Source organism: Mauremys mutica, chromosome 13 (genome assembly GCF_020497125.1).
Source record: "Mauremys mutica isolate MM-2020 ecotype Southern chromosome 13, ASM2049712v1, whole genome shotgun sequence".
Taxonomy (NCBI): domain Eukaryota; kingdom Metazoa; phylum Chordata; order Testudines; family Geoemydidae; genus Mauremys; species Mauremys mutica.
The window spans coordinates 8714743-8740041 of NC_059084.1; the positions used below are offsets into that span (position 1 = coordinate 8714743).

Here is a 25299-nt window from a genome sequence, read left to right on the forward strand (position 1 = left end):
TTAGAGGAGCAGATAGACAGACCTAGCAGTCAGCTTCAAAACAGAATGAGATAAATAACTGGATATACCAATTGTAAACCCAGAATTGCTCTTATCCAAAGTTCTCAGAGTGCTTAACAATAAACAAACCCATCCTGAGATGGATGTGATCTAGGAAGCTGAGCATAGAACCGGGAGCCAATACTCAGAGAGTTGTCACCACAGGCTTGATAATAAATGTGTCTGTGGCCTTGAGCAAATCATTCAGTCTTTCTGCCTCAGTTTCCTCATCTACAAAACAAGGATAATAATTGTTATTTATGGAGGCAGGTTGGGAAGATCAGCCCCTGGAGTGGAACCCTGCCCCATCCAATGAAACAGACAAAAAAGTGATAGAAGGGTGATAATTTTCAGCCAGCAAGAGTGCGCAGGGTGGGGATGGCATACCAGTCTATACCCACCAATCCCAGTTTTGCTGAGGATCATTAGGGGGTGTAAAGCACTTTGTAAATGAATCCCAAATTTTCAGTGCCCTGCCCCTTTCCCGCATGGCATTATTTGTACTTGCAACATTTAGGCCCATAGTTTGCCTTGGCAATGACTTTCAGGCACATATATTAGCCCTTGCATGGCATATTACTGGATTTATACCAACAAGTTGGTTGTTAGTCATGCAAATGGATATATATGTGCCCACAAGTCATTTGCAGACACGAAAATTATGTAGGTTAAATTTTGTAGGGACACCAAAGTAAGCTCTCTTGGGCAATGACTGTCCTCTTTCCCAATTTGTCTGTACAGTGCCTAGCACATTGGAGCCCTGAGCTGAGAGCAGGGTTCCTAAATGCTACCTTAATAATAATAGGAAAAATGAAATTCTGCAATAATACATAGCCAAATTTGGAACCTCACCTCATTTATCTTTTCCCCAGACTGAACTTTGATCCACAAATAAATATGATATTGCATGTATTTCTCCTTGAAGATATTATTCCATTCTGCAATTATGGAAAATTCAGTGCCCCAGAAAGATTTAATGTCTAGGTTTCTGCCGGAAGACTTGTGTTAGTGGAAAAGCATTTGTGCTCTTGGGAATCAAACTGAGAGTCACCCATTTGTGGCAGGTGTTTTAAGCACTCAACCTAACAACTCACCCCCGCATGGCACTACAGCAATTCAACGACTAAATTAAATCTCTGAATATTAAATTAATGATGGAAATCTGAAATATTAATATATTCTAATTGAATATTCTCCAATAAATTATCTAGGCATTCTCAGCAATTTGATTTTACTTTCATTTCTTAAGGAACTTTCAGCTGCATAAATACAGCTATTAAAGCAATTCAAAAAAGGAACATTCTCTGCTCAGACAAGAGAACTCTAAACACAAAGGGTCTAAAAATTTCTTTCATATGATTGATTAAATCATAGAGCCCAAGACAGCTGAATCATTAAATGACTGCTTTTTTCCAGTCCCTCTGGCGTTAGCAAGGACAATATAAATTCCCCAAAGGTCTGAATACAAGGAAATACAATATGTATAATTACAGTATAGGCTTGAATGCTGAAAATTTCAAATGGAGCATTTATGCTGTAGTTGCACTTTTCAATCGCTACCGCTGCGTGTGTGTACATGTAATGCCCGCCCGAACACTGGGCTTCTGCTTTCTTCAGCCCAGATTCTAATTCCCAAAGTGGTGTAAATTGGTGTAGCTCCATCAATTTAAACGGAGCTATGCTGCTTTGCATCAGCTGAGGATCCGGCCTCATACTTCTGTGAAATGACGGGAAATGTAAAATGACATCTAGTCTTTGTACTCTGGGGAGAATGCAAATGGAGGAACATATTGTAGTTTTATGAATATATATTATGGTGCATATTTAGGAACCTACTTTCTTCTGTCTTTCTTGTTTTTTTTTATGAGGAGTTTTGAATGGACATGTCAAAAGAAGAGCAGTATGTTGAATCATTTTTCTCTCTTCATTCAGTCAGGGTACGGCGGGTCCTATTCTGGTAACAAAACATGCACGGTACAATCCCACACCATAGCTTGGGGCTATGGCTGCCTGTGCTTAACAAAACTGAAATCCTGCTGCTATTAATCTTTTTCTGTATAGACTTTGGGCTGGATGGTGCCAGGAAGGCAGAGCCCCGAGCAGCAGACGGTTAGGCTCTGCATTGCCGCTACAACAGCAGCAGGAGAGACATCGCAGCACAGGAAGATGCCTGCTGGAGCGTCTCCTATAGGGAGGTGCAGCACATGCTTCCCTCCATGTCCAGCCAGACTGTGCATAGGCTTGGTGTGAAAATGGCCCTGCCTCCTCCTCACCCAGTCAGTCTGTCATAACTCAGTGATGAGATCAAGTTCTTCTCACTCTAAGGAATTTTCATGAGAAGATCTATCGGGTCTGGACTGAGCTGGCTGCCTCTAGACTCCACAACAGAGACTGGAGTGGCCAAATGCATGAGTTTCAGCTGGTGACACTCACTGAGCTTACAGAAGTGCTGGGGTAGTTCCTGGCTGCAACCGGAGAGCTGGATCCATGTTTTTTCATGGCTGGCAAATAGTAGCGAGAAAGTACTGGGTCTACTTTCTTGACTGAGACCATCAATACCCTCCCTCAAGGGAAGCACGGTCTGATGTCTCTTTGGAAAGCCCTTCCTCGGCCTCTGTTCAAAAAACCTTCTCTTGACTGCAGACAAATGCCATGTGTTGTGTAGCCCTCTTACAGCTAGAAGTTAATGGATTCTGAATAGTCAATTTCACAGTGATAAGAAACCTAGCTAATATAGGGTCTATTAGGAATCTGTACAACAAAAAATCTACTTCACAAGAAGGTGCAGGGTATAAAGTGAAGTGTAGGCTGGGGAAAAGACAATGTTAATGTTGTCTGCCCAAATTAGGGCAGATTCTTGGGTGTGATACAACCACTTTGCACCACAGATACTGGTGGAATCGGGAGTTAGAGTTAAATTAAAGCTTAAAATCAGGATCTTACACCCTGGAGGAACACTCCAGTACTGGCAGTTACTGAGGTGGCATGGACATGACACACAAGCTCTAACACCACCCGCTCTGCTGCTGGTGTAGCAGATAAATGAGAGTGAGGTCAGGAGACCTCTCTGCCACACCAGACCCCAGATGCATTTGTGGACTGTTGGGGCTCTCTGCAGCAGATGTTTCCACTGAAACAAGGGGACTGGGCTGTCAAACAGGATCAAGGGAGATCAAAGATGAGCTTTAATACATTGACAGTGTATGTAGTTCAGTTGAACCCCAGAAATGGGCAGCTTAATTCGACTCCCTTGTACACATACATTATGAGACAGTCTTTTATTACACAGTAACATACTATTTTTTCCATAGACCTCATTCAGTGCACAGAGGAGAGAGCACTCAGGGAACGAGGCAACTGTTTAATACTTTCTCCTCCTTGTTCAGCGTGTGGCCCCATGCCTCATTTACCACACATCATCCACATATTGTTCGGAATGGAGAGTTCTTTTCTTTACAGGTTTTACTACGCCTCCCAGTGCCATAGCATCCAAGCCCCTCACAAACACTAAAGAATTTATCCTCACAGCATCCCTGTGAGAGAGGGAAGAATTATCCCTATTACAGAGGGGGAAGCAAGGCACAGAGATTAAAGTCAAGATTTTCATCAACAGGCATCTACAAAATAAATGCACCGATGATTAGAGGCTGCCCAGACACAAATTGGTCTGTAAAAGTAACCGTACAGGTTACGAATAAGAGTTAATAATACATCTATGGAAAGCTGACAAATGTTAATAATGTTAATACCAATACAAGTTTATTTTTTAAACGTGCTCCTAAATCTACATTCAGGCCCCTAAACAAGCTTTGGTCGCTTGTGGTAGGTCACACAGGAAGCCTGCGTCAAAGGCAGGAATACAACCCAAATTTCATGGGTCTCCGTTCAGTACATTAAGCACAAGACCAACCATCTTCTAGAACCCCCCAGCCTCGCTCACTATACACGAGACACTTTCTACAGAAAATGAGGTTTGGTGCTACAAAGACTAACCTGCTTCATGACACACAATGCAAAAACTGAAGCATATGAGGAAAGCGTGCCCTGGTCTCCAGGCCATTTCACTAAGCAGCACTGCCTCAGTCTTTATCCAACATACACAGTGAATACAGCCTGGATCCAGTGGAGAAAAAAGCACATGATCAAGCAATAAAAGGTTGCACTACAGTGCATATACACACGGGGGCAGAGTTAACAGTGTCCAATGTTCTAATAAGGGAAAGAGGCAGGGCTCTATATAAAAATGTTTGTGGATTTGGAGGAGTCAGGGATCTGGAGTTCTGCTTTCTGTATGATGCACTCTTATGTGTGCCTCGTTTCTAATTTGAACTAGTCTGGCTTCAGCTTCCAGTCACTGGTTCTTGTTATGCCTTTCTTCGCTGCATTAAAGAGCCCTCTAATACCCAGGATTTTCTCCCCATGAAGGTATACACACATATCTAGCCACCTCTCAATCTTCTTTCTGAGAAATGAAACAGAACGATCTCTTTACATCTCTCCTTGTAAGGCATTTCTCTAGCCCTCAAATAATGTTTCTGGCTTTTTTCTGCGCACACTACAATTTTTCAACATTTTTTTAAAAAATGTGTACACCAGAACTGTACGCAGTATTCCAGTATCTGTTTCACTCATGCCATATATGGAGGAAAAACCATCTCCCTACTCTTACTCCCTTCTCTCCTGTTTATACATCCAAGGATCACATTAGCTCTTTTTGCCATAGCACCACATTGTGCACGTAGAGATGCTTGTCCACAATGACCCTTAGAGCCTTTTCAGAGTCACTACTTTCCAGGATACAGCCCCCCCCGCACCCCATTCTGTACATACTATCTGCATTCCTTGTTCCGAGATGTATAACTTTGCATTTGGCTGTCTTGCAACGCATTTGATTTGAGTGGACTCAGCTTACCAATTGATCCAGATTGCTCTGTATAACTACCCTTTCCTCATAATTATTTACCATTCCACCAATCTTTGTGTCACCTGCAAATTTAATCGGCAGTGATTTTATATTTACTTTCAGATCATTGATGAAAATGTTAAATATTGTCAGGCCCTGCAGAGCCCCACCAGAAACACCCTCATTCCATGATGTTTCCCTGTTGACAACTTCTTTATTGAGTAGCCAGTTCTTAATCCATTTAACGGGTTCCTTTATTGATATTGTATAGTGCTAATTTTTTAATCAGAATGTTGTGCAATACTAAGTTAAATGTTCATATTACATCTATGCAGTTACCTTTAGTTGTCCAAACTTGTCATCTAATCAAAGAATCAAATCCTGTTTGCCAAGACCTATTTTTAATAAAACCATATTGACCATATATTAAAGGATAAGAATATAATTAATTCTCTATTAATTGAATCTCATATCAGCTTTTCCATTATTTTGTCCAATACTGATGTCAGGCTAACCAGTCTATAGCTACCGGGTCATCCCACTTGCCCATTTTGAATTTTGGCACAATGTTAGCACTCTTCCATTCTTCTGCAATTTCCTTGATATTCCAAGGTATATTAAAAATCACTGGGCCACAAATCTCCCTTATCCAGCTCTTTTAGAACTCTTGGGTGCAAGTTATCTGGGTTTGCTGATTTAAAAATCGTTATCGCTAGTAAAAGTTATTTAATATCCTCTTTGGTTAGTAATGGGCTAGAAAGTACTTCATCAATCTCATGGGATACCATTAGGTTTGAGTTCTGTCAAATGACAGTCCCTTCCCATACAACTGGAGGAATATTCATATTCCACGACTGTACTTTCCTAGTACCAGGGTTTACTCACTCCTTGTTGGCCAATACGCAAAAGACGGTAGCTAGGAACTGTATTCAGTTCTTTTGTATGGTATTGCAGAGCGCAAACAGGGAATGACATGGGCTGGAATTTTGAATTCATTGTGATCTGCAAGTACCTACACAAAAAGAATGTAGTTAATATTATGAGGGTTCTTCAAGGTGACAAACTAAATAGTAAGATGCAATGGCTAGAAGCTGAAATTAGAAACTATCAAATTGGAAATAAGATCCAGCTTAAACAGTGATCGTATTTAACAACTGGAACAGATTACCCAGAGATGTGGTAAATTCATCATCATCTGGAGTTTTTAAATTGAGACTGGATGCTTTCAAACAGATATGCTCTACTTCCAGCCCCAGTTATTGGGTTCAATAGTGTTTGCTTACATAGAATGAAAGGATGATTCCCTTCACTGCATGAAGGACCAGTTGAAATTCTATGGGCTATGACACAATAGTCCTGGTGGTCTATTCTGGCCTTAACATCTGCGAATTATATTCACACATTCACACAGGATCAGATTTACACCAGCTCAGGATCTGGCCTACAATTTGCTTCTATATTCCTAATGTTTTCTTAACAGCCAGACCCAAACTAGGGTGACCAGATGTCCCGATTTTATAGGGACAGTCCTGATATTTGGGGCTTTGTGTTATATAGGTGCCTATTACCCCCCACTCTCTGTCCCGATTTTCCATACTTGCTGTCTGGTCACTCTAACCCAAACAGATATTTGTTCTCTTTTTTATTGTATTCCCCTCGACCGAAACACAATCAAACTTCTAGTGGTTGACACATATGAACAGACATGATGTTGTTTGAAAGAAACAAAACCAAACCCCGTAGCTACCAGAAAGAATTCTATTCCCTCCTCCAGCCCTCCCCAGGAATAACTTTGTAGAAGTTTTGGGGGGGGGGTGCGGTTCTTTTTTGTTTTACTTTTTCATTTTGCCAGAATGAAACGCTTTAACGAGCAGAGAATTACAGCTGATCCCAACTGAACCAGATAGCTCGAAATGCAGCCCTACATGGCTCCCATCAAGCTGCATTCACCTTTGCTATGATTTAAACTTCATTCAGGCACAGCCTTGCTAAATATACTGACAAGTAACTAATCAACTTCCATAAAATGGAATTTTCCCCTTCACAATAGCAAGCAGGAGTAGGAGAGCACATGAAAGATTTGCCTATGCATTTCAAATTAGTCTGACCTATAAAAATGCAAACAGAATCCAGCAAGCAGTGGGATAAAAATGTACATCTAGTAGGTTGGGTCTTTTTTAATGTTCAGGTTTTCATATCATTCGACACCTCATCTTGGATGTACAAGACTACTCATAGATATCATAATGGATGGACAACTTTTCATTAGCTATATTTGCATCTAAAATGTAAGCTCAGATAGCGCTCTCTAGACCAAAGGGAAGTGCAGGGTCTAGGAACTACTGCTAGTTTTTAAAGCTTTACAAAACCGATCGCATTCTCTTTTTTCACACGTTGGACTCAATGCTGTATTTCTTCATGTGCTCTTTCTGCTCTAGTATGTGAACAGATGGGACAGAAAAACCCAACACCCAATCAGCAGGAGTGTTTGAAATCAGACCAGAACTGTTCACCTAGCTCCATTAGACAGCAGAATGCCTTAGGGCAATCTGAAGATCATGCGGATTGAAATAAGCACCCAGTTCTGGTCTTTGAAAACATGGGGTTGTCCTATTCTCGCCAATTAAAGGGCAGAGTCTAACCTTTACCACATGCTAGCACTCACTTCACTCAACCCCCACTTATAGGGGCTATCAAATGGGTCGAGGGACTGGATGCCACAGATGAGACCGAACACCATCAAATATCAAACACACAAACCAGAAACACCAGGCATTCTCATGTTCAATCAAGCTGTGCCATTTGTGCTAGGCTGTGACTTTCCCTTCCATTATAATTCCTTCTTCACTGCATGAGGCAGAACAAAAAAATCACAGTATTTTAAATCATTTCCTCCCCTCCCTGTCCAAATTTTGATTTCATTTATTTTATTTTATTTTTATTTTTGTACTAATGTCTGCACAGCAGATCTTGAAGCCATGAGGGGGTTTGCTGTGTCTAGCTGGTTCTCCCCAAGACTGGTGTTTCTTTAAGGTGTGAATATTTACTCCTCTGTACCTATATAAAAGATAACAATTGCCTTCCCCATTTGTGAACATGACTTCCCATTCTGGAGTTCTACAATCTTATCTCCAGACCATGACAACAAGTATGTGGGAGATATTAGCCACGATGAACCTATACATTTGCAGTAGGTAACCTGATAACATTAACATATGCCAAGGTTTAATAAGCTGGAGCCAACGCCTCCTGTCACTCTTCAGCCAAAACTCATAAAGAAGGCAATGTGGGGGGACCTCTTTTTGCAATTAGCCTGCCTGCTGAGTAGCACTCAAATACTGACAGGAATTCAGAAGTAACCCAAACTATCCATTTTGCTTAGTGAGGTTTTTGAGTTATTGAGTTTTTCTCCCTTTAATTCATTTGGGGAACTCAAATTACAATCAATAGGACATCACATTAAAAGGCCAGAGTGTGCCCGGATGCTGAATGCCAGGGAAGGCTTCTTGCACCCTTCCCCCACTCATGCACCTCAGCAGTTGACAGGCACAATTTGGTCCTTAATACTGTGTTGTACATCATGGACCTGATTTTCACAAAGAGAGGCCTGTGCTCTAAATGTCCTCTGCACCTACATTCATATGTGCAACAAATACCATTGCACACACGTATGGCTACATAAATCCTTGAGTACTATTTTTACCTCACATCACAGTAACTGCAGCGTGACAGTATCTGCAAAAGTGTGCAGCAAAGTGAAGGAAATTAAAGCCTCTTTTTAAAAAAGAAAATCAGGTATTAAAATATCTGACTGTCAATAATATTCTGTCCCAAATCATCTCTGTGCTCCTTGCAGAGATATTGTACCAACAACACAACTGCACCTGATATTTGGTGGGTTGTGAATGCGCTTCTTTCAGAATTATGTGATTTATCAAGTTTCCTGATACTTCTGTGGGATTGAGCAAACTACTCTCTCTTTCCAAGTATCATGCAAAGTATCAGCTAATCAGTGTGGAACAGGTAATGACAGCAATTCATTTTAATCCAGGAAAGGGCTCGGCAAGCATTGTTTCAAGAAGAGAGGGGTGAATTTCCTGACAAGGGATGTAAATTACACACCACTGCTTTTTCAAAATTAGTTCTTAAATTCTGCAATTATGTCACAATTTTTTTCTAAAGGAAGAATTATAAAATATCAGTCAGTGAGGCTTCATTTTATTTACATTTTTTTTGACAGCTAGTATTTTTCCTTTCCGGAAACCAAAATCAGAGCTCATAAAACAAACAGTCACATGCATTTGTAATTTTGCTACATTTATCAACAGCAATCAAATGCATCCTGTAGTCCATATTTTTGTCATCCAAATGTCAACATAATGTCCCCTGGGGCTATGAGATGATCTCTATGAACACCATAGTAAGGGAAGAAACAAGCAACATGTAGTGTAGGAGCTAGTTAATGAAGGATTTCATATAGCTTTGTACATCAATACCCTTCTCAGACAGGCAAACGTACATCTGGATCCTGACTCTGACTGATAGCTGAGAAAGGATGTTCAGGATCTAACACCCTTTCATACTTAGGAGTCACCATTCCTGGCTTCACACCTGCAGTCATTATCCAGTTGAGAGGGTTGGCAACCTGCCATTTTGGAGAGTGGAGCCAACTTCTCCCCCCAGGATTAGCTAGAAGGAGGTGATTAAACTCCATCTGAGTTGGATTTGAGGGGAGGGAAGACATGAATTTGCTTCAGATCGTAAGTGCTTTACCTCCAGGACAGACGTTGGCTCAGGAAGAGAGAGAAATGAGGCTGTGTTTGATGCCAGATCTCCTGTGTTACAGACTTGGAGTGCACCTGTTATTGTACCAGACCAACCACATTATTATTATTATTATTTCAATAGTTGCACTTACCCTAACCAGCTGCTGAGGGAAGGGCCCTCTTGAATTTTCTGGCACATTGATTGGTGGGATGACCCAGTCTCTCTTTTGCCTTCTCAGCCCGTTAGAGTTCTGGGGCTGGCGCCACGGTATTAATGTGTCACTCGGTTGAGGTGCAAAATCTGTAGATGCATTTTTCTTCCCTTTTTGCTGCTTTTGAGGAAAAAGAAAGCAAGATACAGTTAGTTTTTTTCCAAGTGGGGAAAAAAAAATCACCTCTTGGGACTATTGCCACGGTGACGCTTGCTTGCATGGAATGTTCATGCGTCGCTGTAAAAATTATTGTTATTAAAATGAAGTAAACATTTCTGCATCACAGAGGCATAATAGACTTTATTGGCATCTTTGCTGCCACTTCATTTTCAATAATGTATAGAACGGTCATTACCAAATCAAACTGCTTTCCAGAATGTATTGTCTTCATTATACCAATTGCAGAAAGCTTTATGAGCGTCTTGGATAAAGAAGTGTGCAATTTTTGAGTAAATATAATCTACTGGAAAAACAAAACACAAAAATAACAAAACTCCTCAGAGGTGTTTTAACTCCACTGTACCACGTTAACCTGCTCATTGGCTTTAAGAGAGTACCAATACCTTTCAGTATATGGTTTTGTGGAAGTAAGCTGTCTGTCCTAACTAATCAGGGCTCGACAATTCTGCTCTGGTGTTGAAAAGGTTAATTATCACAGCTCCTTCTTTCTGTACATAAAATAACATTTTTTAAACAGAACTTGATTTGGAATATATACATACGTCTTCAGTGAAGGTGTGTGCGAAATGTTGTAATATTTCACAGCCTGTAAATCATTTTCTTTTTCACTGCGTGTGGCAGTTCTCAAGGTTTTGTGAGGGGTGTTTTGTTTTATTGCAGGTTTTTGTAAAGACAAAAGGTAGCTGAGATAAAGATTGAAGGATTTTGCATTTGGCCAATTTAGGAAAATTACTGATTTTCCTTCTGGCAAACACTGGCCTTTTATTTTATTTATTTATCTATTTATTTATTTATTTTACAGAAAATGCCATTGCCATTGGGAACTAGGTGGAATCACACCTGAGCTTTACAAATTCTCATTAACATCTCAGAGGGGCCACATGTGGATGTTTGTGAAGACAAAAATGATCGTTTCCCCAGCCTCTCAATCTTTTTGCCATCCTCACTGCAAAAAATCAAATTGTAGAAAAATTATCAGAACCAGGAAAGTGTGCGAGTTCTGAGAACAAAGCAAAGAACTTTGTTATCTTGTGCATCTAGCTATTTTCTATAACAGGGATCGGCAACCTTTGGCACGCAGGCCTGTTTGTTCACCTGCCGCGTCCGCAGGTTCTGCCAATCGCGGCTCCCACTGGCCGCGGTTCGCCGCTCCGGACCAATGGGGGCGGTGGGAAGTGGCGGACAGCACATCCCTTGGCCCGCGCCGCTTCCCGCAGCCCCCATTGGCAGCAGTGGCGAACCGCGGCCAGTGGGAGCCGCGATCGGCCGAACCTGTGGATGCGGCTGGTAAACAAACCAGCCCGGCCCACCAGGGGGCTTACCCTGGCGGGCCGCGTGCCGAAGGTTGCCGATCCCTGTTCTATAATGTGTATCAGGCTTTCTTAAGAAGTGACTCAGGCCCAATCCTACAAACATGCACATGCTTAACTTTAAGCACATAAGCAGCCTCACTGACTTCAGTGGGACTAATTACATGCAAAAAGTTAAGCAAATGCTTAAGTGCCTTTTTGGACTGGGGCCACAGAATATATTTACACATTAGTGATGAGTAGCACAATAATTTTACTCTTGCCACAAAAGTTACATTGATCGGTTTACTTAATTTTCCTCACTGTGGGATGCTGCATGGAATAAGATATATAAGGAAAGATTATAATTAATTATGTGGGCAAATTAAATTATTTAGACATCACACTACTAGATTACAGGTGCACAGTGAGTTGGATTTGCACCTGCAAGTCACTGCTGGCTCAAAAAATATGAGTGCAAATTTGAATGATGCAAATAGTGCCTAAAAATAGGTTACCATTTGTGATAAACTCAGGACAGACAGTTACAAGAGGGGGGTAGGAGTCAGTCCCAGAGGGTTAAAAGGCCCTCCTCCTTATCAACTGAGAGACAACTACAGGTCAATCAGGTTCAGCTGAGAAAGGGTTACCAAGGTAGCAAATTAGAATCAGCTGAGGGGGAGCTACCTGAAGGTAATTAGGACCAGGTGATTTCAACTTGGGGCTGCCTGAGACCTTTTTAAACCCCCTTCCTGGGAGGAAGGAGGGGGGGAAGCAGAGAGAGAGAGAAGGAGCCTGGCTGCCAGGAGTGTTGGAGCAGCAAGCCTCCCCAGGAGGAGCGGCAGTACGCTCTCTCACAAGGCAGGGAAAAGACTTACTTTAAATAAGGCTGGTGGGAAGACAGGGAACAGACTTCCCCTGAGTCCTAAGGGGGACTGCAATTGCCCAAGCCTGTCTCCCCAGGGCTAAAAACAGCAGAGGCTGGGGAGACTGAGAAGGTACTTTGCCACACATTTTAAAATCTGGGCCTTAATGCTGGGTGGATACTGACTTTGGCTGTGATGCTGTATTCCTTGTGCACCCAAAATGCCCTCTGACCTCAATGACGTTTGACGTATTTGAGAGAAATTTGGAAAAAATGTTTAGCACAAACCTTAACGATGAGCTAATTTTTCAAAATATTTAGCCCATTTTCCTTCAAAAAATTTCAGAGTGAGAAAATTTTCAACCAACTCTAACCCTAATCCTGGTAACTATAGTGATCAGCCTTAGGACTTGACATGGTCATGAGACATGGTGCCTTTACTCAAAAGCACCACCACTATTGTAGCATCAGTACTTTGCCGATCACTACTGGGATACATTTGCAAGAGCACTAACTTTTGCAAGTGATGAATAAGAGAACAGCATCATAGTATGGCTCTTGGAGGCACTTCCAGTATGTTTTAATATAAAATAGGTGCCGTTGACATTACCACTAGTAAACCATTCATAAAGTACAATATTTCCAAGAGGGTCCCTTCTACTTTAACACCACAGATGCTTTCCCTCAACCACTGATAAGAGGCAGCATTAAATAAAGAAAATATTCAGAAATGTGTGTCTTTAGAATAGGCCTATCAGATGCTAGCTATGAGGAAGTCTATAGTTCTTTTTTTTCTTTAATTTTTAATTGGTTTGCAGTTCCCAAGTGGGATTCCTCTGAGGAGCAGGTATTTGGATCCGTTTACATAATTGGCATGTGAGTGTGGGGACAGATTATGAAGGAACGGTCAAATAATTTGTGCTCTGCTGAGTTCACACAGTGGAACGCGTCTGAACTAAAGACAGACTTGAGAATTAACACGAATCCCAAAGCTCTGTGTATACTGAAATAATTAGTGTCAGCTCGGCAAGGCAGTACCAGCCTTTTTAGTCTTTGCTGGCAGGTGACTAGACAGTGACTGGCTTCCTTGTTGCCCTGATGATGTTTTCCTACACTAGAATACATTGTCAACATGTCTCTGAATTTGGTATGCAGAATTTCAAAAAGGGCCTCACAACAACAATCTTATTTATAAAAACCCAACAACTCTTTTTCATCTTCATTTGTTGATGTGTTCTAACGGCCTTAATTTCTCTTGTGTTGTTTAAATAAGTTGAACATGTTTTTCTGCTGTTTCAAAAACTGTGAGACAAATGTTGTAACAAAGTCTGGTGAGAATGAATGCCAGACCTGTTCATTCTTCTGACTGAAATATCCAAGAATTTCTCAGGAATAGCAACAACGATCAATTATAAACACCAGCAATATATCGTGTTCTTTTGAACGTGCAAGGATCTAATGCCCAACTCAAATGTGGAATGTAAATATAGAAGCTTAATTATACTAATTGCTAATCCAGCTCACAATTTGATTTTTTCGCTGTGAAACAGTTTTCGTTTAGCTAACCCCTTGGGCTCAGAGATATATGATCTATCTATCTAGATACTTACACAGGACTCATTGCCATGGCATCTGAGCACCTCACGATCAGTAGTGTATTTATCCTCACAACATCCATGTGAGACACTGTTACTCCCATTTTACACATGGAGAACGAAGGGACAGAGACTCTTGCCTGATGTCATGCGGAGAGTCTGTACCAGAGGAGGAGCTTGAACACAGCTAATGACCTAACCACTGGACCATCCTTCCTTCCTACTCTCTTAATACTGAGAGTTCCATTTGAATCTCCCCACCACCTCATTTTCTTTCAGGGCATATTCTGAGCCTGGCTCTCTGTTCTACCTGAGATGTGTTTGTCGCAGGAAGGGGGGAAGGTGTGATGGTGGTTGCAATGTGGCTATTTGTACTATCAGCCAACCCCCAGCAAAATTTATGCTACTCTACTCCAGGACCTGCTGGAAGGCAACAGCATTCCACCCATATTCCCTCCCCTTGCTACATTCCCTGGAGCAGGATAAAGGGCCAGAATGGAATGCAGATTTGGGCCCTCCTGTCTTTTATTTATGTAGGGCCAAATTACGCTGAGGGCAGAGGAAGCTGCACAGCTATAAACACAGGGAGAGACACTGCCTCAGGAGCTGCTTCTTCAGCGTGCTGTCCTCTCCTACAACCAACCAGCTCTGTGGTTCAGCGTGGCTGGGATGTGTGAGGGGCATCACTCCACTTTATCATCCTTTATGGAGTGATGTATGCCTTGTGCAATCCCTGTGTTCCCCCAAAAGCAGGGACTATGCATGTCCTTAACCTTTGTGCTTGGGGTGAATATAGGCAGATGGTCACCTTGTGCTCTCCCTACTCCCATGCAATTGAATAAGGGACAGGCACAATGTGCCACTTACTTTGGGGCCTACACTTGCAATAGTATCATTTTTTCTCCTGCTGATTCTCTACACACTTAGTGGATACAAACTCAGCGTGACATTTGCCCTTTGCAGATCATTACTCTGTAATCGCTGGATCTATTTTAGCTGTTTCTAGAGTCCCTAGCGGGTTGGCATGAGTGGGATACCCCAGGGTGTATTTCAGACAGATGTAGGGGAATTCCCTGTATCATGACCACGTGAGGAATGAAAACAAAGTCCGCTGGACTATATTTACACTGCACCTCATTCTGCAACAGGAGGGAAAACACATGCCAAACCAGGAATCTAATTCTACTTTCTGCCAGTGGTTTCTACGTGTAGTTAGTACAAAGGTATCAGGGAAGATTTATTAAGAACTGTTCCTGAAAGGACTCTAAAGTTAGCAATGTTATCTGTATTATTTAGCTAGTATGTTCTTTTGGGCAGAGACCATCTTTTTGTTCTGTGTTTGGACGAAGGGGTCCTGGCCCATGACTGGGGCTCCTAGGAGCTACTGCACTACAGGTAATATTTGTTAATAAAGTAACATTTCTTCCCATGAAAAGCCAAATACCAAAAAAATCATGTGTTCAGTATTCACTGTGCGCTCCCGTTATTTTAAAATGGAGCAATGGTTCCCCTTCTCTTCTAGAGCTTGATCAGGGAGGCCAGAGTCCCACATCCTTACGCTGAGTAGCCCCCTAACTTTTCAAGCAGTCCTAGTAAAGTCAGTGTGTTTGTGTAGCAGTTGCCATCCCAGCCCACCCCCTTGTGTTCACATGTAGCGCTGCAGCAACTTTTGCCTCAGTTTCCCCCACAGTGCTTTGTCCTACCTCAGTTGTAGGAGCGGCCTGGCCCTCCAACCAGACCACTTTACAGTGTCCAGCCCCTTGTTGGGCATCGGAGCCGGTTACTAAAGTCCATCTAAAACTATGGAAACAACCAAACCCTCAGCCCAGCCACCTCTTCCTCACAGACACACCTCAAACGCGGTAGTCTTTCCATGCCTCGTCACAGGTTCCTGTGCCTGAAACATCCCCACTACCCAGGGGCTGGCATACTCCTCCCCTTTCTAAGCAGGTCAGGCAGGTGCCGCTCATCAGGGTTCCTGCCTCCAGTCAGACCCAGTTCATTCTGGGAGTAGCTTCTCTGCTCTTCTCCCCTTTCTGAAGTTCTGCCTTCTTCCAGGCCGCTCCTAGAAAATAAGAACTCCTCACTTCCAGCTGGGCTCACCCAGCTCTTTATGGAAAGCCCCCAGCACTGCCTCACCTGAGTCTGATAACTAAGTTGAGCCACCTGATCTCCAGCAGATGTGTGTACATGTGTGGGTGGGGGAGATCGATGATCCATTACAGGCTAAACCCTTAAAGGGCCAGCCAGCCTGTGACAGTGCATAAAGGTGGCAGAACCTGGCCCTACATTTGTAACAAGGAGAAATGTCCTCTACATTCTGTGTTTTCCTTGCAGCATATTTACTGTTAATAGGTTTATAAATTATCCCACAATATTTTCACTTTTACTTGTTACTTGATCCAATGCCCATTGAAGTCAACCTGTGTCCTTCGATTGACGTCAATGGATACTGGGTGAAGTCCTTCGTGCTAACAGGGTGCTCAGAACTGAATGAGATACAGAAGGCAGTGTCCCTGCTTTCAATCTTTAATATTAGACAAACTCCCTTTGTTCCCAGGACAATCCATGTGTCAGTGCCTGGTCTCATTGAAGTCCATAACTGGAGCTTTGTTATTGACTTCAGTGGGAGTAAGCCTGGGACCCATGTTTCCTGGTTCATTCTTACCATGAACTTAAATGACTGCGGGCTGGATAGCCTTGTCTACACTAGGTGTTCTTCTGAATACTGGTATTTAATGCTTGTGTAGACGAGACTCTGGGTGACTTCCAGAGTTTAAAACTAATTTGTCTACACTACGGACCTTACAGTGGCACAGCTGTACAGCTGCAGCTGTGCCTCTGTAAGGTCTCCTGTGTGGCCACTCTATGCTGGTGGGAGAGAGCTCTCCTGCTGGCATAATTAAACCACCCCTAACGAGTGGTGGTAGCTATGTCAGCAGCAGAGCGTCTCCTGCTGACATAGCGCTGTCCTCACCGGTGCTTTTGTCAGTGAAAGTTTTGTTTGTCAGGGCAGGTGTGTTTTTTCACACCCCTGACTGGCAACACTTTTACTGACAAATGTGCTAATGTAGACAAAGTCTAAGCAAGTTTAGATGATGATGCTTAAAACACCAGAGGTTCCTTGGAGCTCTGGCTTTACTGGGCTTCTGCCTGTTTATCTCCTGACTTCAATAACTCAGAGATTCCTCATTTCCATTTTGCATTGGCTGCAAAGGCCAGGAGTACCCTGTATTTAAATGCTTGCTATTGTTAGTTTGTGGCTTGTCAAACTTTAATGGGTGGCCTGTTGTGCTAAGCTCAACTCCCATTTACAAAATAGACCTAAGAAGGAAATAACTCACATAAGATGAATGTCTCTAAGGATTCCAATAACCACAATTACCATCTCAGATAGCAAAGAGAAAGCTGCGCCACAATCTTTTCACTAGTCCACAAATAAAATCAGTGTGTGTGAAGTAACACCAGCTTTCGCCTTCCGCTACACTTAGCAGTAACCAGTCCAGCCAGCTGGCACCTCTCCCCTTCCAGCCAACCTGTCTTTGATATCTGTCAGCCTCTGGCTACAGAGACATCTGGAAGTTATTATCCAGCAGAGCGTATCACAATCCCATTTACATAATATAATATAATATATTTTGTGTTCCTGCTTAGCTGAACATTTTGGATCGCACTAACATTTGGGTAAATAAGCCGCCATTCTCTGCATATAAATAATATTGTGTCTTTAGGTGTATTCTTTAAAGATTATTAATTTTATAGCGATCAGCCCTGGAAATGAAACATTTCCCATTCAATGCTGAAATATATTACTCTTGCTTCGTGAATAAACAATAACCACAGTGGGAGGAAAGGGAAAAGTGTTTTCATTTCCAAAATATCAATATTATTTATGACTTGCTTGTGTTTTTCTGATTTGTTAGTCTTATTATTTTCATTGCTTTGGGTCAGACACATTTCAGAAGATAAATAATCTGTTTTTTGTTTTGTTTTTATTGTCAGACCCAATATTTTACTGAGGTTAGATTTTTTTTAAATAAATGACAAATCTCTAGAGAACAATCTTCAATCCCATCCTCCAACATATCTCTCTTCTTCCTGCACACCAATACACATTTTGAAAGGTGGCACCATTTCCTTCCTCCCAGCATATTTATTTAAAAGTATTTATTCTGAAGCATTTTAGCTGGTTTCCATGGTAGCTATGGGAATGACAGCAGAAAATGCTATTTACCAAACCACAAAATAAAACAATGAAAATATATCTAAGTTCTTTAACAAAGAGAACACGAGAATGGTGCTGAATAAACATTTGCATGAATTCTGTTCTGAGGAGACAACAGTTTGCTGACATCAGTGATGGTAACAGAGGGAGAATAAGGCCCTTTTCTCCAAAATACACCTTTTTTCTACTTTTGATCTCTTAGCAGTGAGAGTGATTTCATTTTGTGTTTTCACGCAGCATAATGAAAGGTTTTCAGAACAAAAGGAGAATTTATTTTAGGGTAATTGATTCTTTTGTATTTAGGTCATTGCTGAATTTGCCAAAGTTGAAGGCAGGGAGGAAAATGTGGTAGACGGATGACCCTTTTTATTTTAGATCTCCTTTTACTGCAGTCAGTTTAGTTTAAGCTGTTGTGTTAGAACTGTGCAGGTGACAGGGCCGGCTCACGGCACCAGCAAAGGAAGCAGGTGCTTGGGGCGGCCAATGGAAAGGGGCGGCACATCCGGGTCGTCGGTGGCAATTCAGCGGCAAGTCCTTTGGTCCCTCTCAGAGCGAAGGACCCACCGCCAAATAGCCGCCGAAGAATGAAGCGGCGCAGTAGAGCTCCCGCCAAATTGCCGCCGATCACGGCTTTATCTCCCCCCGCACACACTTCGCTGCTTGGTGCAGCAAAGAAGCTGGAGCCAGCCCTGGTAGGTGAGGAATCCATAATCTGTTTTTCTCTGTTGTTTTCCTATTGGAAGTCTATTATGGCTACTTATCAGCCATATTTACAAATAGTTGTAAGCTCTGTGGTGAATTTAATCAAAGATAGCTTCACGTCACATCCCATTAGCATCAAAGCATAAATTGCTATTCATGAATGATTTGTGTCAAAGTGCTCTGAAAACTGGCATTTTAGCAGCAAGATGTTCCAATGTGCACAGTACTTCAGCAGGGGCATTAAATTAATGTGTTTGCAGAGAAGCCACTAATTGACAATAAGACGTGATTTTGGCAGTGTATTTCCACTTTAAAGATAATGAACAGTGTTCGGATACAGAGAAGATCCCCCTCTGCTCCTAAAACTATATTAATAATTTCTGGTGCAAACAGGAATAGGGGGAACCAATCCAGCCCGGATATTTCTAATGCCAAATCAAGCTGTTTGATCACGGCTATTTACAAAGGCAAACAGTGGAATCTGAGTATTTGTGACCTTTATCAAATCTGGCTACACACAGTCAAGAATGTTATGTTTGGTTAGGAACTCATTAAACAAAATTACCTCTCAGTTTATGGAAACCGTACAATTACAGTATAAAACATTTTAAATTAAATCAGCTAGTTAGGCAAAAATTCATTACTTTCTTTTTTTTATCAGTTAACAGTGTGGCTGTATAGAACAGATCACATTAGAGTCAATTAGTAAGAAAAACTGTCAGATTTGGCAAGCCACACAGACTTCCAGAATACATCAGCTGACAGACAAGAAAAAGTTTGAGCGAGATTCTAATGGAGCCATCTTCCCTTAAAGAAGGAGACTGTGCCCTGCAAAACGCGCACACATGTATTATGCATGCCAAATCCATCACTGGCATGAGGAAACTGGTGCGCTTATGTGACCAAACTGTGCAACCGGCTGTATGCATGTGCTGTTTGTGCTGTGCATGAAAAATGCCGTGTGCATGCAAATGTAGGATTCTGCAGTCACAACAAGTGTGTGAGCATATTATGCATCTGGTGGGTTGGGTAGGCTCTTGAAAATTTGGTTCCCTCTAACTATTATTCAAATACAATCATTTTTGTGGAGAACTACAAAAGCTTCTTAACACTGTAAACCAGTTCAGGAAAGAAAAGAAAGCAGGATATCAGACACATCTGAAAGCACAAGAGAATTTTTAGGGAGGCAGAATGCCCCTCAGCCAGTCCATGATTCAAACCTGCCCCCATCCAATGGCAGGAGTGGGCAGGACAAGTTTCACTACCTTGCTGCCGTGTGAGTTAGCCCATCCCCTGTGCATGGGGGAAGAGACTGGTATGGGAGGGAGGGAAAGAGAATGAAGCAGCATTTCCCCCATGTTCCATATACACATTCTGCAGCCCAGCAGGAGGGGGAGGGGAAAATATGCAGCACGTATAGCGCTACCCCTGCTTGGGATCTTCCCCCTGTACTCTCCCCCGCTCCACACAGAGAATAGAGAAAGGTGTATTTCATTGCCCCCAGACTCATCAAAGGCACACCCTGGCTGGCGATGGCGTAAACAAGCCTTATTCTGAACAAGTCTCTTTTTTCTTGTTGAGGTATTTCAATCTTTTATATATGTGATCCCAGGGGTGGAAAACACGTTCGACAGTTAGCAAGGGTAAAACTCCACAGGTGATAACGGAAGAGCTGTAACTTGGGAAAATAGCCTTAACAGTCAATTGGCACTGATTCCACAAGATTTTCATGTTCATGGTGTGTAGCAGCTGATTCTACATCTGGTTCCTGAAAGAACGTCAAAATGAGATGGGATGTAGCACAACGTAGGCAGGGCTTACGTGAGTATTGATTTTTTAGACACAGATATCTCTACTTTTTTGCTTGTGCTGGTGGATATGCATGTATTTGCGAGGTTTTACTTGCACAATTTCCATTGACTTCACAAAATCCCTCTTCAGTTATGAGAACTGGGGAGGACAGGGCAGGAAGACAGTAGGATTTACAAAGAGAATAACTGAAGTAAAAACAGATCTCTCCTTGGATAAGTTACTGACAGCAACAAAGGTTGCCATAACACCTCTTGTATCCCCAACCCCTTCTGCTGTGAACTCTCTTCTCTGTTTCCGTGATATCAATATTAACGTATAGAGTGATAAATACAGTCATGAAGAGAAAACAGTTGGTCACAACTGATTTAATGTGTTTCAGCACATATGTATAAGGGGGAAAAAAGTTCAGTTTGCCCTTTATAGGCCAAATCCTCAGCTGGTGAAAATCAACACAGGTCCACTGACTTCAAGGGATTCAAAGAAGTGGGTGGAGAGGATTGGTGTGATAGACAGTGATTAGGATCTCAGTAACTGCACTTTGTATAGACTGGAAGGGGAGGTATGGAAGGCTAGGAAGTAGATGGATACAGAATCATCCATAGTCTTTAGGAAGATTTCATGGTGTGCACATGAAACATGGGGTATTCTGAAGACTGACATCTTCAACTCTATCACTGTTTACAAGCCTATAGTTTTCATCCTTTGCATTTGGTTAATTGAATATGCATTTGATAGAAAACCACAGTACGTGTTCTTAGCAAAGCCAACAATGCATAGCTAATTCCAGATAAGTAAAGCCAGCAAGCTGACTTTGTTTTCTTCTAGAATATTATCCCACTCAAGTTTATCTTTTCATAAATGCTGACGTGAGCTATAAGGGCCTAATATTAGTTCCATAAACAACAATTTCTTGTTTGCAAACTATACCCACAGGTCCCATTGACACTTTCAATTGCAACAACAGCCAGTCAGATGAGAACAGTGTGAAAAACTTTATCTTAAGTATTTACTGTTATGCTAGAATATCGCTCAGTTTCCTCTGGGGTAATTCAGCACTCCAGTGGGAAATATGTGACCTCATTTGCATTTTCTAATTGAATTGCTATCAGGTTTCCTGCAAGACTGAACAAAAAAAAGTTCCTACAGTTACTAACACCACTTGTACTCACCAGAAAAAAGTTTACTTTCAAGTAGTTGCTAGGAGAAAAAAAAATCTCTATGACTCATAAAATGGGTTTTATACTTACCCTGACTTTTATCATAATCTAATGAAACTTAGATTCTGTAGTTAAAATCCTTCTATTACAGTGGTGAACACTGAAAATTTGTCAGGCCAGCTATGCCTAGGATAAATAGCTGTTACCTCATGTTTATGTAGCATTCCTTATTGATCCTTCAAGAATGAGGTTACGTTATCTCTAAGGTAATTAGCAAATTTTATGGGTGTAGAACAAAAGAGAGGAAACAGAGCCATAGTGTAAGCGTTGCTCAGCTTTAAAAATGTCAGTTTTCAGCAAGAGTAACCATGCTGCTGTTACTGAGATACCTGGGTAATAACAAAATCTCTAATTCTCCAGGGAACAGCTTGCAGGTAGACTGCTGCAGCAGCACAGAGCCCTTGTGAATTCAATGGCAGAGCAGCAGTCTACCAGCACGCTACCCATTGTGAAGGCTTCTCAAATACCATGCTGTTTCTGTCTAAGCTCCATCTATTGCCTCTGTTTCACAATATCTGAGAGCCTCCCAATCTTGAATGAATGCATCCTGACAACAGTACAGAGAGGTAGGGCCATGCAATTATCTCTATTTTAAGTAACTTGCCCAAGACCCCACACCCCGAGAGTGCATGGCAGAGCAGGGATCTAATCCTATGTCTCCTCAGTTCCAGGCTAGTGCCCTAACCACTGGATCAGCCTTCTTCTCTGTAAGGGTTGCACTGTAGGAAGCATTAGGACAAGTTAACTTTTGACTGGTGCCCACTCCAGCCAGGTAGGCCAATAATTTCCTTATGGAATTTTAATTCATTGATAATTCTGAACCAAATTTTGTTTCCCCCTTCAATGAATAGGCAGGTGGGTGGGGTGGGGAAGCAGAGGAATATGACACTTCTCTTTTGCCCAGTATATCTCTGCAAGAGTCAGCCATAGTTGGTCTGCAATCCCCCAGGAGCAGGAGGAATTACAGGTGAGTGCTAACCAGCCCCAAAGGGGATGTCTGTGGTAGGGACAAATGGCAGCAAACTCTGACAGCAGAGGGCTGGGTGAGAGACTTAATGCCAGCAATTTTTAATGATCCAGGAGCTACAGATCACCTACACAAAATCGCTCACAGATTTACAAAGTAAAATGGATGATTTTGATTGTCTACACCAGTGTTTCTCAACAATTGGTCCATTGATCCGCGTCGGTCCCTAAAATCTCCCTGACACAATTTAGGAAGGCAGCAAGCTGGTCCCTAGTATCAAAGAGGTTGAGAAACACTCGTCTATACCGCAACACAGATCACACATAATGGTTTGTTGCTCTCAGGAAACATTATTGATATTTATTTGAAGTCTTGCAGGTGAATCAGAAAAGTCCCTAAAACAGTTTTTGTAAAAGCATTTTTGCTTGAGTCGTATTATACCTTATAAAAATACATTTCAAATCTTTTCCTGTAAAAGCCATGAAATGCTCTATATTAGGGTCGTGGCCTGAAACTGGATAGTGTTGGTTTTTAGCGCCACGTTGTTATCTTTGAAAATAATCTCATGATGTTGTTCCTTTCTTTGGTAAACAAAGTCTTATTTTGCTTGCAAAAAGCATAAGGGTTTAAATAAAACACAAGTCAGATGCCTGCGATGTGGCACAATAAAACTGTCTATGACCTTGTCATTAGTCTTGTTTTCCACAATTTTTCAGCCTCAAACTATACACTAATAAGGCTTTTAGAAAGGAACGATATGAATTTTAAAAAGCTGTGGCTCAGTCTATCTTGAACCACAGTTCAGTTTATATTAACATTAGAGGAATTTCCAGTCAAATATTTTACTAAAGCAGAAATGTGCATTCTCTGGGTTTTTCCAGAGTGAGAAGAAACTGCAGTACAGAGGTTGCATTACTTTGTTCCCCAATATTTAAATCTACTGTTAAAGAGAAATGGGCTTTCTTTTGCAGAGCTTTGTGATTAATAGATTTTTTTTTCAATTCATTGGCAACTCTGAATTTTTTTAAATCGCTTTTAAGCTCAAACACAAAATGAATTTTTTCAGAATTTTTAGCGAATCAAAAAGTAAAACAAAATTTGTGCATCTCCAAAATGAAACATTTCAAGAGTTTTATATATTTTTGTTTGGATTTTCTAAAATAAAATTAAAGGACATTCTTGAAAGAAAAAGTCATTTTGAACCAAAACATTTAAAATATATTAGGAAAAATGTCAAAATGAAAGAGTTTGATTTCTTAGGATTATTTTTTTTTCCAACTGAAACAATTCAGTGAAACCAACAAAAATTCGTGGAACATTGAGGTGTATCTGCATTTTTCTCTGAAAAATGTTGCCTAGCTGGATTCTTTTGATATAATGTACAGGGCTTAATTATGTCTTGTACAAGACAGAGCAATGCTGCAGAAGATGGAGGAGGCGGTATATGTACATGGCTCAAAGCCTTGTAAAAGTTCTGAGGTGAAAACATTGGGTGGCTACAGAAAACAACTCCATTTAAGTGCTTTCTACCATGTCTCCCAGCAGGTGAAAACTGTCCCAAAAAGGATGGGAAGGAAGCAGGACTGTGACCGCCCAGCAGGGCCAACTCCAGGCACCAGGGCAGCAAGCAGGTGCTTGGGGCGGCCAACGGAGAGGGGCGGCAAGTCCGGCTCTTTGGCGGCAATTCTGTGGCGGGTCCCGCAGTCCCTCTCGGAGCGAAGAACTGGCCGCCGAATTGCCACCGAAGAATGAAGCGGCAGCGGTAGAGCTGCCGCCAAAGTGCCGCTAATTGCAGCTTATTTTTTATTTTCCGCCGCTTGGGTGTGGCCTCCCTGAGCTGCCCCTTTGGTGGGCTGGCGCTGTACCACTGTCGTCTACACTATGAGGTAGGGTTGTGAGTCCATTGCTCATGTACACTTACTCGTGCTAGCTCTCATCGAGTTAGCGCACGTGTAAATAGCAGTGTTGCCACAGTAGCACTGGTAATGGCAGTGGAGGCTCAGCTGAGCCATGCGTGAAACCGGTAGGTATGTACTCAATACGGCTCAGCCATGCCTCTGCTCCTGTGGCTACACTGCTAGTTATACTCACAGTAGTCACAGAGTCTGCGTACACAAGCAGGAGAAATCACCCCCCTCTCTCATACTGTAGACATAGCCTAAATTCCATGACGTAGCCCTCAGACTGCAGGGCAGGGACTGTTTCTTCGTTTTTAGTCACCATGCACATCTATGATGTTAAATATATAATAATTAATACACTGGAGATGCGATGTCTCATGAAATTTCCCCTATGTAATGGTGGTTTTTCTAAGGCTTTGGAACTGGCTTGGGTTGTTTAACTCCAGGGAGAAAGGACATTGATACTCAGCAGACTGAATGCCTGCCACAAAGGTGCCATGTTGTGCCTGGTTGCCCTTTTGGCCACTGAGGGCACTAGAGTGTTGCTTATGAGCCAGAAACAATGCTCCAGCCCTTGCTGTCTTTGAAGAAAACAAGCTAAAATCTCCTCTTTTGATCTTCACTGT

General features: G+C 41.9%; 1 protein-coding gene across 3 annotated transcripts in view; it reads right to left on the reverse strand.

Annotated features, from left to right (window-relative positions):
* The window catches only part of CDH4 (cadherin 4), a 627456-nt gene that overhangs the window by 210179 nt on the left and 391978 nt on the right, over positions 1-25299 (reverse strand). For 2 of the 3 annotated variants that reach the window (XM_044986658.1, XM_044986660.1), the window contains one exon: positions 9861-10040. In XM_044986658.1, the coding sequence (XP_044842593.1) occupies positions 9861-10040 (180 nt within the window). The remainder of the gene's footprint in view (positions 1-9860; positions 10041-25299) is intronic. The other variant, XM_044986659.1, reaches the window with a different exon arrangement.